The 17,219-nt window shown below is 39.6% G+C and overlaps 1 protein-coding gene across 3 annotated transcripts in view; it reads right to left on the reverse strand.

Annotated features, from left to right (window-relative positions):
* Positions 1 to 1,392: 1,392 nt before the first annotated feature.
* Positions 1,393 to 17,219, reverse strand: part of Ap1g1 (adaptor related protein complex 1 subunit gamma 1) — an 86,396-nt gene continuing 70,569 nt past the window's right edge. For all 3 annotated transcript variants that reach the window (XM_060392003.1, XM_060392004.1, XM_060392002.1), the window contains 8 exons: positions 16,780 to 16,907; positions 14,868 to 14,972; positions 12,860 to 13,001; positions 12,520 to 12,646; positions 10,364 to 10,471; positions 10,091 to 10,251; positions 6,720 to 6,818; positions 1,393 to 5,503 (listed from right to left, as the gene is read on the reverse strand). In XM_060392003.1, the coding sequence (XP_060247986.1) occupies positions 5,402 to 5,503; positions 6,720 to 6,818; positions 10,091 to 10,251; positions 10,364 to 10,471; positions 12,520 to 12,646; positions 12,860 to 13,001; positions 14,868 to 14,972; positions 16,780 to 16,907 (972 nt within the window). In that variant the 3' untranslated portion in view covers positions 1,393 to 5,401. The remainder of the gene's footprint in view (positions 5,504 to 6,719; positions 6,819 to 10,090; positions 10,252 to 10,363; positions 10,472 to 12,519; positions 12,647 to 12,859; positions 13,002 to 14,867; positions 14,973 to 16,779; positions 16,908 to 17,219) is intronic.

A 17,219-nucleotide genomic window follows, 5' to 3' on the forward strand; every position in this document is an offset into this window, starting at 1 on the left:
AAAGCCAACATCAGACTTTGGTAGAGGTGCCCGGGACTTCATCTACTTACTGATTTCTAGTTCCAGTTCTTCTGCTGATTATAAAGTCCTCTTTAGGCCCAAATCCATTTGATGCTACCACAGGATAAGCAGGTTAGGCGTTCTGTATTCTGGTTCCAGTGTTTATCTGACTTCAAAGTTTGGGAGAATTTTTTCTTGAACGTGCCTCGTCCTTCTTCTAAAGTGAACCCAGGGCTTCATACAAGCTAGACAAACATTCTACCACTGAACTGCACCTCTGGCCCATTGAACATTTTCATTTTTCACAAAGAGACACCTGAACTGGGGGAGATCACAGAATAAAAAGCCATTCAGGTGATTAAAATTAATTTTGTACTTCTGGATTAATGTTTAAGCCTGTACAAAATTCACTGTACTGTTAAGTAAATGTCTAGCATCGGTTTACTGGCTAAACTATAGCTTTTCTATTTTCACCTAATTATACTTAGATTTTCATCAGCTGAATTTAAATACAGAAACGAATTTTGACTCTGGCATGTAGAGGACAAAGTTTACAGTGTTATCAACCAATGCCAAAAGGCACTGCTGCATAAAAGAGATAGCCTGCCAAGGATTACACCGACTGCTGCATAAAAGAGATAGCCTGCCAAGGATTACACCGTTCTCCTCTTCAAGCTACAAACGGCCGTGTCTTCTCATTTCTCAATTAAGGGAATATTAGGGATCATGAGAATTCACAGAAAACAAAAAGTGTTCGACCTTCAGCAAAAAACAAATGAAGTTTGGGAAGATAATGTGCCACGCAACCGTGAGGACCTGAATTCCCAGAAGGTAGCACTAATATAATAGCAGCTCTAGGGATGTGGAGACTGGTGGCCTGGCTAGCCAACCAACCCTGTCTAATGGGTGAACCCCAGGTCCCAGTGAATGACCCTGTCACAAATAAAAAGGTGAATGGCTCCTGAGGAACACAACACCATTACCTTTAGAGCAACACCTGCCTATACACACACATAAAAAAGAATAAGCCATGAGATGTAAATCATTTGGGTAATTAGACTTTTCTCTATCGAGTCACCAAAACAACCTACCAAAACCAACCAAGGAAACAAACAAAGCACGAAACCTAACTTTTCAACACATTATTTCATCTTAGTGGCTTCTTAGCTTTGTGGAGAAAACAAACTTGATAGTAATTGCACTCCAGTTAAATGACCACTTGCTCTTTTAGGATTTTCGCTGCCTATAACATTTACAAGGTTTTAAAATGTTGTTTCTTCTCTTGGTGTGGTTTCAGCACAAAGAACATTAAAAGGTTCGGTCTAGCTCAAAGCTTTGGAGTAAGAATTCACCCAAGGCTTCTAATTCACATGTAAAAAGCAAGGCAGCAAATTTTAAATCATTGAGTATTGACTTTTTATTATTAGTCACTGTTCATAATTTGTTTCAACCAAAAGACAATACACACAGCAGAATTCGAATGCATCCCATGTAAATGTTTACATCCATTTTATTCCTCACTCGCCTTCAAGACTTATCATATCATTTTAAATTTTTTTACATCTCAAAAATATGTCTGCAATAATTAGAACTTCATTAGCTGTCCCACTTGGAAACAGCCTTTTAATAATTTTACAGTAAAGAAGATGTGATGGGGCTTAATGAAAATGTAACTTACAACATAGTGAAAGAAAAAGGACTTTACAGGAACACAGTGGGAGTTTACAAAGGAAAGAGTTCAGAAGCCCTTTCCTATGAGGTCCCCGAATAAAAATAAAAACAAAACACACAAAGCGCAAATGCAGGTTCTTAGGGGGAAAAAGTCTCCAATGATCCATCTTGAAGCCAGTATCAAGAAGCAACTGCTCAAACTGCTTCAAGCCACTTCAGCATTTTCTTCTGTTCAAGAGTTCCAGGTTCTGGGAATGGAACCTTGTCCATGAGACCCACTCACTGCTATTGCTTGAAAAAGGTTTCCATTTTCATTTGCATGAACAGCCCCACCCTCCCAAGCCCAAGCTGGTCAGAAGTATTTTAAACTTCAGAACTTCCTGTGCGATCTTCAGTGATCTTCCCCCACACCCACACTGACAAATACATCAGTATACACAGCCCTCCCAACCACAAAGTTTGTGAATATGCATTTTTTGTTGTTGTTGTTTTCTCTCAGTTTAGGACACTGTAGTTAAAATACATTCAATAGGAAAAAAATACACATTCAAACTCCTTCTTCCCCTAGTTCTCATGGCCTAAATATATTCCAATGTAGAGGATAATGAAGTTGAACTACAAAAGCAGTATTCCCTAACTTCCAACTTTTTCAAAAAGAACATAGAAATGGAAAGCATGTTGTTATAGAAGAAACTAACAGTGCTGACAGTTTTAAAAGTCTATTTTCATATATGAGGGAGACAAACAAAGGTTAAAAGCCTTTGTTTTTAAGGAATATCTGCACTGTTACACTGAGGAATGTTGCTTTAAATGAGAAAAAAAAAAAAAAAAAACCTCGAAGTTAACAGATGATATAGACACAGCAGAAAACTTCCGTGACTCCCTAAACCATCAAGATAACAGCACCAAAGCATTATGGGAGAAGCGTCTACAGTTTTCTGAGATTACTTAGAGGAATTCTCCCTTAGGATGACCCTGGGGTGGGAAAGGATGACATAAGACTACTCCTCAAAGAAGGCAATGATGATGAGGTACAAGTGTGTATGAAATTGTCAGTAAGTGGGGCTCACTGCTTATTACCCTGGGCTTATTCAGAAGTCACAGAAATCACTTTCTTCACAATGGCTCTGAGGTTGTCAAATCCATCCAAATCTGTTTCCTCTTGAAGGGTTACATGTGGGAAAGGAATGACTGAAATGTGCAAGCATTCACAGAGATGAAGAGATCTCTCCTTTAAGCTGCAAGCCCAAGTGAGAAGGTAACTAACGCTGATCCTAGACGCTAAGAAGGCACGCTGAAGCTTTCAAAGATCCGATCACTTGGAGCAGTCTTGCCAACCATCAGTATCCTAGGCAGTTATCTGGCTGCTAGTCCGTCAGTGTGGTGCTCAGGCCGTCTGTCTCCCAAATGAATTCATATCTACACAGCACCCTTTGTGTTAAGGCCATGATATTTTTATTCCTTCTTGATGAAGCCATGGATGATCGTAAACGCTACCTCAAAACTCATCACCCAGGCAGAAGCTCTGTCAGCAGTGGAGGTATTCCAGCTCCACCGGCTAGCTCTTGGTCTTGAGCAGATTTCTTCAGATTCAACTCAATTCAACAACAACAACAAAAAGCAACTAAAAACCTGAGCTGGTTAGCTACAATGTAAGGGAGAAAATAAAGCCTCCACACAAAAAGGAATGTTAAGACAAATTCTATTCAAGAAATCCACCAATACAGCATTAATCCTATCATTTTTCACAGCATTAAATATCCAACCAATGAAATCCATCTGCAGGAAACTCTAAAGGCTTTCACTGCATAGGCAGAGCAGCTGTCTAAAGTATGCACGCATCCACACTTGCTTTGCTGAACACAGGAGAAATATCCTGTTTGGAACTCAACTGTCCATTTACCCAGTTGAGTGAGTTACGGTAAATCTTGCTCTTAAAAGACTATTAAGACCAGAAACTTTCCCTTTTGGAGCCTTTATTTCAACTCCAGCTTGTCATGTTAGGAATAGTCTAGCATCTGATACAGAGCTAGGTTTGACAAGACACTGAAGATTTAAGTAAAGGCTTGGTGAAATGGAGCAGGGAGAAAAGGAGATTGTATCAAGGTTTAAAACTGAAGCCAAAGTATTTTACTGCATAATACAGTAACAGTTGCAAAGGCTTTAAAAGCAAAGGGGGGCCCCACTTGTTCTTTCTCCTGCAGTATATTAGACATGGTGCCTGAATATCTGAACGTACACAGTACATTCAACGTGTACCACAGACAGTCGCCTTTACCTCATTCCAGCAAGTCAACATAAAGGCTTGGTAACATCAGGGTCTTTTCTAAGAAGCACTCGGCACTCTTACTGATTAAAAACCTCAAATCTTTAATGCAGATGTCCATGAGATTGGTTTCTTTCAAGAGACCAATTTCTCAAACTCAGGAAAGGATATTCCTACCCTATGCTGACCATAAGGCTTGCTCTCATATAGGGGGCAAGGAAGCTACAAGGCTTCATTTCAACACCATAAAGTACAATGTAGGAAAGATTTCTTTAACCGTGTGGTCTTTATTTCAGTGCCAGTGTTACAGATACAACACAAATGTTCCAGTTAGAAGAAGGAATTCAAACGGAATGCCAAGGGCCAAGCCAGGCTCAAGAAATTAAAAGGGAGGTTTGGAGCAATGGATAAGCTGACTCCAGTGTGCTCCAGACTGAGTCTGGTACTGCTCTTCCTATGGGTCATGGTGTTCTATGAGAGTCTGCTCCTTAAGACTAAAGTCCTCTTTTGACCCATTTGTCATTGCTCAAACAAGCAAGTGACAGGCTTGGGAGAAACATTGGTGGGAATAAGGTCATTAATAACTATTCATGTATCTTTTAGAAAGTGTCCACTTTGCACTTTGAGGGGAACTGATTTTGAAAATCATGGAGAACTCATGACTACAGCTAAAGAACGGAGAGAAAAGGGAGCTGGAAGAGCCTTGGAAGTTTCTATTACAAATAGAGCACCATATCCTTCATGCCAAATTTCAACAAAAGCTCTTTGAACTGCATCTGTCCAGTGTTTACAAACAACCTCTCAAGGTCTAACCAGTTTTTTTTTTTATATATAACAAACATACATACATACATGTGTGTCTGTGTGTTTACAGCAATGCGCAGAAAAGGCTGCCAGGAGCCTAATGCCTCATCCAAACATTGGGAGAACCAGCAGAAAAGGACAGGGCTCCCTTATGTCCATTGTTATAATTCCATTTCAAATGCCTGATGTAGAAAGCGCCTTTCGATGGTAACCAGCTAGTGAGGAATAAACACCCCACCTTGCCCAGTCCACAGAGACACAACAGTAGAAAGAAGGGGCCACTCTTTGCTGCAGAGACAGAGTGAGTGTTTTCTTGCCATGGATTTTAGTCCTCTCCTCCAGACCAGCTGCTGATTGCCTTAGTGGTCCAGAGAATGTTGACTCTGGCTGCAATTGTAGGAGGGGTGAAGTGCGGAAAAGGGAGAAAAGGAGGGAGAGTGCAAAGTAGCCTCCAGAAGCAGCCAGCCTCAACAGCGGAGGAGAGGACATGAGTCTTTACTGATGCTTCAAGGTCAGCAGTAACTTGAGGAAAACCCTCCTCAACAGTTCTCTCAGCTCCTTGTGCCCATGGTACAGTTGGGGGGACTTGCCAGCAATCACAACCTCCTTCCCAGAATTCCTTTGATTGAGTGGGATAAGAATGAGAATGGTGCTGCACCCTCATTGCCAGGACTGAGGGGGAAAATTGTTCACTTCTGCTAGATCTTGCATTGCTGAGCCCTTGTGATTATACGTGAGCTTGATCCGCATTCGCAGCTGTTGCTAAAAGGGAAAGAGAACCATCAATTAATTCATCGAAATAAAATCTCCCTATCTCTCCAGTCTATAAACAGACTATTTCTTGGAAACAGGGTTCCACTACAATGGCCAGGCTAGCCCCATACCCTTGGGCTCTAAGTGATCCTCTGATTTCAACCTCCCAGGAATTGAGGACTACAGGCACACACCACCATGCCTGGCTCCACAAATATATTTAATCCTAAAGGTAAATAAGGTACGTCAAAGTAAAGCCGCCTCAAGTGGCACACAGAAAGACAGTCAATGCCAAAATACCTATCATTCTAAATTGGAGCCTTGGAGTCAACAGCAAGGCCATGAAGACGAGAACAGGCATGTCTAGAGTAACAGGCTTAACACTGGGAATGAGTTGAGAGGGTAGCAAAAAGTTTCAACTCTTAATCCAAGTCTCTATAAAATGAGGGAACATGCTGCCACATGATTTACGTTTGGGTCACCCGCTGCCTGGTTTACAAAGGCTGTGGCAAACACCAACATCAATGTTTCTACTCCCAAAGCATAAAGGAAAAAAAATGGGTGCACAGGTAACAGGAGTAGTCTTAAGTGTATTTTATTTTATGTGGCAAATGTCAAATATTAATACAGTAAGACATTTTGTTCCATGTATCAGCTGATGAAAATAATATGTGCTTATTTGTACTAATGACATGATCAAAACAGAAAAGGCAAAGTAATGACCAGAGTTTTCAAGGGGAAAAAAAAGAAACTTTTCAAAAACTCTCTGAAAATTAGACAGTTAATTATTATGTAAAATTTCTTTAAAAGATACAGTGAAACTATTGCTAAATTGCTTTCTAATGCTATCTTTAATTTAACTGCTTCACTTAAAATGCTTCCAGTTTTCAAACCACACTTAGTAATTATAGCAGAAAAAAAATGGATTTTGATTCAACAAATGATTTTTACCTCTGATTTAAACTTTTGTTAAATCCTCAAAACTATACCTTTAATCCTCACAATAGAGAATTTTTAGTTGCATTTTAATGTCACTAATCCATTTGATGTCCCTGGGCTTGGTTTATCTCTACAAAAGAACAAGGAAGTTAGACCAGGCATTTTCCTAGATCTCTTCTCTAACTATGAGTCAGAAAATAACAATCAAATAGAACAGAGAAACAAAAGCAAAGGTTTATTGTAGAGTTAAACCTTATAAAGAGATCTGTTCAAATGTGCTACTCACCTTCTGTGGGTTCAAAACTTTGATGACTTGTGTGATGGTCCCTGTATTGAATGCTGGGACAACGCTGCTGCTGGGAGACAGAAGCTGCAGCTGGAATGTCTACAGAGGGACAAAGGGCACTCTTCAGAAAAAGCAACAGTCTTAGGTCAAAGGAGTCAGCAAGTACGAAGCTAAACACCCAGCAGATAGGTCATGTCATGGGTTTCTCCAAATTTTGCCCAGTGCTTGTTTTTCAGACTCCCACCCATAGTACAGAGGCAGAAAGTCACTCAATGAATTTGTTAGGTCTCTGGTGGTGAAAACTTAAGAGATGCCACTTTCAAATTTCTAGCAGAAGAGAGTTCTAGACTATCACTTTTCAAAAGGTAACCAATTCTTGTTCTGAAAACTCTGCTTAGTAGTAACTGATCAACTATGCAAGTAAAGGCTGGATGCCTGTGGCCTCAAAAAAGCAAAAAAGGACCTGAAAGAAATGCTTTCCAAGTATAATACACCAACATACTAGTCGCTAACTATAGTGTCATCAGATGGCTAGGCCTCAGGGACTTGGACTTTTGTTTTCTAAAGCCTGAAGAATATGGAACATGCCAAGGTATGCCATACCTGCCCTACAAGAGAAGTAAAGAAAAGGCTTGAAAAGGCAGCCATTAAAATATAAGTGGAACATTCAGCATTGCTCCACCAGGACACAAGGCCCTAAAAAAAAGTACATGCAGAACCAGCCCAAACAGCAAAAGACCAAGATAAGCCAAATATCATTAATTCGTTCAGTGTGAATAGGGTTTTCTCTGTTTACAGAGATGAAACAAGAAAGTGCTTTAAGCAAGATAGGTAAGCCATACTCTAAAAACCCTTTCCTGAGAGACAGGGGAGCTTTTTCATAAGTTCAAATATTAGAAAAGGAAAAAGTCAAACTCAAAGCATAGGCTTATTATCTTGGGTCTCACTTATAATTCTACTGCCAAAAAGAATTATATAAGGCAAAAGTGGAATTACTAATAAATTTCATTACATTTAAGATACTATCAACTATGATCCAAATAGTTATTTTATATAGCACCAAGAAAGAAAGAAGCTGCCCATTAAACTATGACAAGCTAGCAAGCTTACTTTTTTATGGCATGGGGAGGCAGTAATCAATCTTGGAACCTTGCACATATTAGGCAAATGCTTCACCAGAGCTACATCCTCAGCTTTAAGATAACGAGTTCAAATTGCACTTCAATTTCAGAGACATTTTAGTACAATCTATGAAATATGGCATTTTGATGCTCAAGATACATAAACAAAATGCAACACCAGTTTAAAACCCAAATCAAGGCCACTCAAAGGTGATGCTGCCAAGCCAATATAATGTAATTACTTTAAAACCCTAAGTTGTAACAGCTGACATTTCCTGACCACTGAACACAAGAAAAGTGCTTCCAGTTGGATTCAACATGAGAAATTCATTCATTCTTCAAAGTGACACTAAGAAGAAACTACCATTATTACCACTCTCTTTGCAAATAAAGAAATAGAAACAGAAATTAACCAATTCATATAAAACAACTAGTACTAAGATCAAAACAGAACAGCTCTAGGATTTATTAATGACATAACTATATCACAGAACTTTAAAAACACATAAACCCCATATACTGGCTATAAAAATTATGAGTAAAGATTTAAAAAATAGCAGTAACAACAATAAAGCATTTTCAGTTTCCAAATGTATACTGTATGCTACATATGTCAAAAAAGGTTAAATCAGTCCACGATCAGCTTTAGCTAAGTTAGTAAAGATTGGCTTAGTCTAAGCAGTCTAAAACTATGCAGTTTTCATGTCTCTGAAATTAAAGTGCAATTTGAGCTTAATGCCTTAAAGCTGGAGATGTAGATCAGTAGCAAAGCACTTGCCTAGTATGTAAAGGCCCCAGGTTGGTTACCTCTTCCCCATGCCACAGAAAATTGGCAGACAACAGCCAGTAGCTGTTTTTAACATGGGAACAGAGGCATGTTCATTCCCTTATGTATGTATTGTCTACAGCCTGAATCACTGTCTTTCAGAGAAAATTTTTGTACTCTGCTCATTCTAAACATCATTAAACTTTTTTCAGCATTCAAAAACAAATGTAAATATTCCTAAAATTACTCATTAATTAATTATTTTTAAACACCTTAATTAACAAAACAGTCGTGTATCAATAGTAACTGGAGGTTGATGAGGAAGAAATGCATCTCTCACTCAGGTATCAAGACACGAAATGTTCTGAGGCTGGGGAAATAGCTTGCCACCAATCCCGATGACTACAGTTCAATCCCCAGAACCCACATGGTAGAACGTTTTCTCCCAACCTCTACACACATGATGACACGTTTACCCACTCTCACATATGAATGCATGTACAGACACATACAACATCGGTAAAAGTAACTTTAAAAGTTTAAAATATCTATAGTTTTTAAATTTTTTAAAACTCTAATCTAGTGACTAGCTACCAAATAGTCTCTTATCTTAATTAACATTTAATTCTATGTTAAATTTTGTGTTTTCAGATATTTAGTACTATATTACTAAACCTAGGTCAATACTCAAGAATTACCTTAACACACTGTAAAATTCAGTTCTCTCTAATCCTAGTTTTTGGTTTCCTTTTAAAAAAAAGATTTATTTACTTATCATGTATACACTATTCTGCCTACATGTGTGCCTGCAGGCCAGAAGAGGGCACCAGATCTCATTACTGTTGTAAGCCACCGTGTGGTTGCTAGGAATTGAACTCAGGATACTTGGAAGAGCAGACAATGCTCTTAACCACTGAGCCATCCTCCAGCCCTTTGGTTTACTTAAAAAGAAAAGAAAGAAAGAAAAGGGGGAGAGAGAGGGGGGGGGGAGAGAGAGAGAGAGAGAGAGAGGAAGAAAGGAGGTCTTATTATGTACGTAGCACTGGTTAGCCTAAAATTCACTACTTAAACAAAGCTGGCACTGAATTTATGGCAATCCTCCTATCTGTTCCTTTCAAATGCTATGCCCCCACACATACAAATAGACACAGACACACACACATACACATGGAGCTATGATTCTAGTTCCAGAGGATCAAATACCCTTTTCTGACCTCGATGGACAGATAGACAACACACAGAGACAAAGAGTATACATTTACAGAGACTGACCCAAATATATTTAAAAAATTAAAGAGTACAACAAAATAAAAGTATTGACTAAAATGACATGCTTCAATCAACCACAATGTTTTATAACACTGCTGACATAAGTTAAATCGAAATTTTAATCTCTAAACATTAAATATATTCTTCACCAACTGCAAGAAACAAAGTTAGCTAATTTTTAATCAAAAGAAAAGGCAGAGAAGACACTGTGATACCTTTGGTACTGCAGCCTGGAAAACAAAGTCCGTCATGTCTAGCTCTGTGCTGTTAGAGGCCTGTATCGTTATCACTGTTACGCTGGGATTGGTGTTTGACCGTTCAAAGGTGAATTCTATCTTCAAGCCATTCTTACTGTATGCTGTGATGGAGGGGATGCCTTGGGAAATACAGGAAGAGCAGTCATACTGGAGTCAGCTAACAATAGCAAAACTACTCCCCCTTTGCTCAATAACCCCCACGCAGTGCTCAAGTGAGGCTGGTCACTGTACCTGGAGCGATGTCATTGAAGAGAGTCTGTGAGGAAAGCCCATCCAACAAGAAGGGGGGCTGGGAGATCTGTGGCACTGAGGCAGGGGTAGGAGCAGCAGCTGGAGCACCTTAAACAAATTTCAACAGAAAGCCAATCTCAGGGAAATACTGTAGTTAATACGAACTCAGTTAAAGAAGGAATTCCTAAACAACATACAAAAAGCACAGGCCAAACAGGAAGAACCAAAAGTTCAAATACTTTAACTTCTGTTCATCAGAACTTACCATTAACAGACTTATATGCCAGGGGAAAAGTCTACTATACAACAACAAACAGGTAAGTATCAAAATTACAAATATCTCAACAGAAAAGATGACCTCACTCTCCTGGGAGTGGTGGCACACACCTTTAATCCCAGAACTCAGGGAGGCAGAGGCCAGGCTGTACTACAATGTGAGTCCAGGACGGCGAGGGCTACAGAGAGAAAACCTGTCTCAAAAAACAAACAAAAAAAAGATGATCTGAATAAAAAGTGGTATGACATATTATGAACAAGCAATTTAAAGAAAAGAACCTGAACAACAAGGTATCCTTTGTTTTTCTTTTTTCTAAAAAGGGAGTTTTAAAGGTGACTCAATCCCATCATATAAGGCTGTAGCTGCTTGATTGGTTGGCTTTGTTTTGTTAATATAAAGTCTTGCCATGTAGCCCAGGATGGTCTTGAACTATGATCTAAATATTGGGAGTACAGATATGAACTACAATACTCGGCTAATACTGTGTTGTTGTTGTTTTAATAAAATACTAGACGGCAATCCTATCACTCAAAAAGCCAAAGCAGGAAGAGTCTAGCTCAAGCTTAGCTTGGGATACATAGTAAATACCCAAAAAAGAAATAAAAGTAAAACTTTTAAATTAAGTTAAAAGTTAAAGACCTTGAACTAATGGTGCTTTTCAGTTACCGGTATAGTTCTGACATCTGAGGGTCTGAAGGTGTCTTTTGCTCTACTCCCTGGCCCCTCCCTCCCCACAGATGCAGGCTGCCTCAAACTCGCTATATAACCAAGAATAATCCTGAATTTCTGATTCTTCTGTCTACCTCCTGAATGCTGGGATAGTAGGCATGCACTTCCACAACTCGCTTATTCAGTGCTAGGGATAAAACCCAAAGCTTCATGAATTCTAGACAGTCATTCTACCCACTAACTGCATCTCCAACCCTGAAACAGACTATTTGTAAATGACTCTAAGGGAATAAACAAGCTGCATTTTTATAGTGTTAAGATTTAAATTGTGCACAAGGCTGGTGCACACCTTTAATCCCAGCACTTAGGAGGCAGAAGCAAGCATGGCTCTGTGACTTTGAGGCCACCCTGGCCTTACCATACAAGTTCCTGGAAAATTAGGAAGTCAAGGCTCAACAGTGAGTCTCCCTGTCTCTCCCTCCCTCTCCCCCCCTCGAGCATACGCACACACAAACAAGTGAAACGAAACAAGATATATAGGAGAGCCCTGGGAGCCTGCTATGTTTAGGGAAGTCATTTAGATGGTGGGAGGAAGAAGAGCTGTTCCATACTCTGAACCTCTGGCTGTTGTCTACTCAGGGCATACAGGCTGCCACTTCCTTTGTACTTTTAAAGACACCAACTTTTCAGCAGCATTTTACACAATTTCACCTCAATGATACTTGAGACACACCACTTACAAATGGCTATTGCATATGAATAAAGACAAGAAAGACTATGCTAATTGTGGGTGCCTTTCTCCTTATGTTGCTTTAATAAAAGAAGGAAGGGAGAATGATATGTAGTAAGCTAACATACCGGGAATGTCCACAGCTGGTGAAAGCTAACCATGAACAGAAAGACACCTGGAGACTGCTTTGAGGCACCAACTAAAAACAGAAGTGGCTGGAGATACATTCTTTACGAGTATAAAAACAGAAGTTCTTCCTATCTTAAAATACTATGAACAACTCATCCTTCCAAAATTAAATTTGTCTTTCAGAAATCCCTCTGGATTGTCTTCAGAGCATTACATGGCAGCTTACACCTCAGATGTTACAGAATCTAGCCTTGCTTCTCAGACTCTTCTAGCTGACTTCCTCTGGAAAATGCATCCAGGATCACTTCCCCCATGATGTCTATTGCTATCTAAGCTCCAGTCTGACCTTACCTGTTAGGGTGATGTCTCCCAGCAAGTCAAGAAGTTCTCCACCAGCAGATGCTGGCTTGCTCGTAGGTGCAGTTGGAATAACAGGTGTTATGTCGTTTCCTCCCAACAAATCCAGTAAATCATTGGCCTAAATAATAACAACAATAATAACAATAACACCTTCATTTATTCATAAGTTATTCATAAGTCTAAAATATATTTAATACAAACTTTTTTTCAATATTTACATTAAGGATGGCAAATAACAAGTAATCAAAAACCACTAAAGGATATCACGTAAGAAGTAAGCTACAGAAACTAAAGTATCACCAGGAGTCCCAGACAAGCAAGTAAAGGCTACCTGGCTGGTGGGCTGTGGCCCAGAGGGTGGTGGTTTAGTCTCTAGTGGAGCTGGTTCTGTCTCTCCATTTGTCTGCACAATCTCAGATGGGCCATTTGTGGTCACTTTTTCCATGACAGGCATTCTTTCAAGTAGGGCAGACCTAGAAGAATCTGAAGTTGTTACATTCTAGGCAGTTAACCTAGACTCCCCCCATGATCAATTACTACTGAGATCAATGTTGAAGCTCTATAGGGAGAAGCAGTTCCCCTCCCCACCCAACACACACACTAAATAAAATGGAAGATGAATTATAAGAATACATATATGACCTAAATTCTCAACTGGATTAAGAACAGGCAAGAAACCTTGAATAAACAAAATGTCCATCTAAATCCCCAAACATACTACTTAATAGTTGAGACTAGGATCAACAGGTATTAGCAGCCTTCAATCATGAATTCGATATTATGTAACAGAAAGAAGAAAAAAAACAAAGCACCAAAATGTTTGAAGTACTGGGATTTGAATAAAATTATTTCTCTTAAAAAATTTATATAACTGCTTTTTTAGCCAAATAAAATGGAAAATGATGCAAACTTTATAGATGAGGTAGGAGGAGGTAGAATAAAAAAACACAATAATTTTTATTTATTTATTTAGAGACAGGGTCTCACCATGTAATTATGGCTCGCCTGGAACTCACTCTGTAGACTAGGCTAGCCTTGAACTAAGATACACCTGCCTCTGCCTCCCAAGTGCTGGGATTGAAGGCGTGCCCCACCACATCTGGCTCAATACATTTATTTCTTTAGAGGTTATACAGAAGAGAAAATGGACAAAACAAAAGCAGCCAAGCAATGCGAACTAAAGAGGGTTATAAACTCAAGTGAATGCTGCACAAGCAAGAGCCTCCTTCACCGACGATGTGGATAAGTCCCTCAGGTGCTAGAGGAACATGCACTGCTTGGTTTCTTTTTTTTTTCTCATTAGTTACATTTTGTTAATTCTGTATCCCAGCTGTATCCCTCATTCCCTCCCCAATCCCACCCTCCCTCCCTCATCTCCTCCCTGCCCCTTTCCAAGTCCACTGATAGGGGAGGACCTCCTCCCCTTTCATATGACTCCCTTTTGTCAGGTATTTTCAGGACTGGCTGCAAAGTCCTCCTCTGTGGCCTAACAGTACTGCTCCTCCCTTGGGAGGTGGGGAGGTCAAAGAGCCAGTCACTGAGTTCCTGTTAGAAATAGTCCTTGTTCCCCTTACTATGGGAAACCAATTGATTACTGAGGTATCACAGGTCACATCTGAGCAGAGGTTCTAGGTTTTATCATCTCATGGTCTTTGGTTGAGTGTCCATCTCAGAAAAGACCCTGTGCCCAGATATGTTTGGTCCTTGTGGAGCTCCTATCCTTTCCACATCAAACTCCCCTTCTTTCATATGATTCCCTGCACTCTGCCGAAGGTTTGGTTATGAGTCTTAGTATCTACTTTGGAACACTGCTAGGAAGAGTCTTTCCGATGCTTTCTGCGGTAGACTCCTGTCATACGTTCAATGCATATCCCATTTGTCTTTCTAAATGAGGATTGATCATCATACCCCGTGTCCGCTTTCTTGATTATCTTTTTTAGGTGTATAGATTTCATTATGTTTATCGTATCTTTTAGGTCTATATAAGCAAGTATATTCCGTGTTTGTCTTTCTCCTTCTGGGATAGCTCACTCAGAATGATCTTTTCTAGATCCCACCATTTGCCTGCAAATTTCATGATTTCCTCTTTTTTGATTGCTGAGTAGTATTCCATTGTGTAAAAATACCACAATTTCTGTACCCATTCCTCCGTTGATGGACATCTGGGTTGTTTCCAGGTTCTGGCTATTACAAATAAAGCTGCTACAAACATGGTTGAGCCAATGTCCTTATTGTGTACTTGAGCAAATTTTGGGTATATGCCTAGCAGTGGTATAGCTAGGTCTTGAGGAAGCGCTATTCCTAGTTGTCTGAGAAAGCGCCAGATTGACTTTGCTTACCTCATGTGGTCATATTTCTTAAAAAGTGCATTGTACTCTACTGCCCTCTGCTGGAGCTCGACATCGATGCTGCTTCCATAGATGGAAACCACTTTCTTAATTCGGCTGTGGGATAAAATCAAACATTTAAAACACAAAATTTATAATGAAGCAGTAAAAATATTAAAAACAGAGTTTTTTGGTTTAATTTTGGGTTATCTATGTTTCTTTAGTTCACATAGTGTTTCAAGAACAAAATACCATTCCCTTATCTTATTCTAATTGTAATGATAGATTTCTAAGTATTTATTCCACGTCCTTAAACTTGCTGGAGGTTTGGGAACAGTTTTGTGGTACAGCACAGCATGTGTGAGGCCCTAAGTTCAATGCCCAGCACAGGGGGGGAAGGGGGGCACGGCTGCAAACAAATGTGCTTATCATTTTGCCACAAAAACCAATTCTCTTCCTTAGTAACTTTAAAAATAAGGTTTTACCATCAGAATGTCCACCACAATCCATCCAGCAATTTCAACACTACACAATTTATACTTCTCTTGAAGCCTTCCACTGAAAATGAAGTAAAAAGTCCAGGAAAACTAACCTTGTCTGGAAAACTGAATCAACTTTTGTTTGAAATAGTTAAATAATAAGCTTAAAGATTTAATCTCTCTCTTTCTCTGTCTCTCTCTCTCTCTCTCTCACACACACACACATTTTTATTTTATATGATTTTTATTCCAACACCAATATTTCAGAATATAATAAATTAAGGCAGACATCATAGTACACGCTTTTAATCCCAGCACTTTGGAGGCAGAGGCAAGCAGATCTGAGTTTGAGGCCAGTCCAGTCTACAGGGCAAGAAAAACAACAGCAACAACAAAACCCAATAAACCACAAATGTTAGAAACTGTTGTAAAACTATAATTTTAGCTGCAAAATAATCCACAGTAGGGGTGAGGCAATGAGAGAACAAAGTACACACATAAAATGATTAACTATGAACTGATCATTTTGAGTGTGTGGTACTAAGTAAATGAAAACTCTTTTTACTATTGTCTCTAGTTTTCTCTATTCCTTTTTTTTTTTATTTTATGTGTCTGAGTACGTTGTCTCTATGTATACCTGTTCACCATGTATGTGCAGTACCTAAAAAGCCTAGAAGAGGGTGTTGGAGATGGCTGTTAACCACCATGTGGATCCTGGGAATTGAACTGGGTCCTCTGCAAATACGTGCAAATACACAGACATGCACAACAAAGCATTTTGGGGAGACTGAAGGCCTTGACTTTGTTTTGGCAGCAACCCTTGGTACAAGTGGCTGCGTGGTGTATAGGTGTTAAGTGCTCTTAACTGCTAAGCCATCTCTCTAGTCCTGTTTTTGTCTATTCTTGAAGTTTTCCAATATAAGCTTTTAAATTTCTTAGACAGAGTCTCATGCAAGCTAACTTGGCCTGAAATTAGTTATATAAGTCAAGGATGAACATAAACACCTGATCCAGGCCCTGTTTTTTCAGTGCTTGCAATCAACCTTAGGTCTTGCATACGTTAGGCAAATAAATATTCTACTAATATGAGCTACAGAATAAGGGGCTAGGAAGATGGCTCAGTGGGTAAAATGATTCCCATGCAAGCATCAGGACCTCAGATTGGCTTTCTAGCACCCATATTTTTCAGAAAGCCAGGTGTGCCAGTAATCCTGTAACACCTGTAGTCCTGGAGCTATAGCGGTGGACACTGAGGGACAGATTCTTGAAGCTTTCTGGCAAACTTGTCAATAAGCAAGCTTCCAGTTGAGTAAGAGACCGTATCTCAGAAACTAAGGTGAAGAACGACAGTTGGTGATACCCAAATCAACCGTGGGCCTCTATAGGCATGGACATAGACACCATTACAGAACAACCCTTTCACTCTGCCTCCCCTTAATACTCACTTTACAGTACAGGTGAATCGAGTAGAGAGCTTCATAATGGCAGTGAGAGCGTAACCTCTCGTTACAGAGGTGGACATATTAGAGATCAGGACACTTTCTAAAATATCCAGCACTTCATCTTCAGTCACCTGGGGAGGAAAAAGAAGGAACAACATGCAGCCAATGGGAGCTGTGAAGCATGGAAGTCAGGTGAGTTGGAGGGTGCTACCTCTCATGCAGCCTGTGCTAAATTATAGCACTGATCAAAGCAGGTTTTACATGACCATTGGCAATTAAGAACAGGTTATATTTAACTGGCAGAAGAAAGAACAAGAGTTCAAGGCAGTTGTCAAAACCTTCTCAAAAGCCAACCCTTCAATGAGCAAATCCAAACATGAGCACAAGCCTCATAACTAGGTGCCCAAAGAGAAAGGGAGAACAGAGCTCCACTTGCTATGGAG

Source organism: Meriones unguiculatus, chromosome 10 (genome assembly GCF_030254825.1).
Source record: "Meriones unguiculatus strain TT.TT164.6M chromosome 10, Bangor_MerUng_6.1, whole genome shotgun sequence".
Taxonomy (NCBI): Eukaryota; Metazoa; Chordata; class Mammalia; order Rodentia; family Muridae; genus Meriones; species Meriones unguiculatus.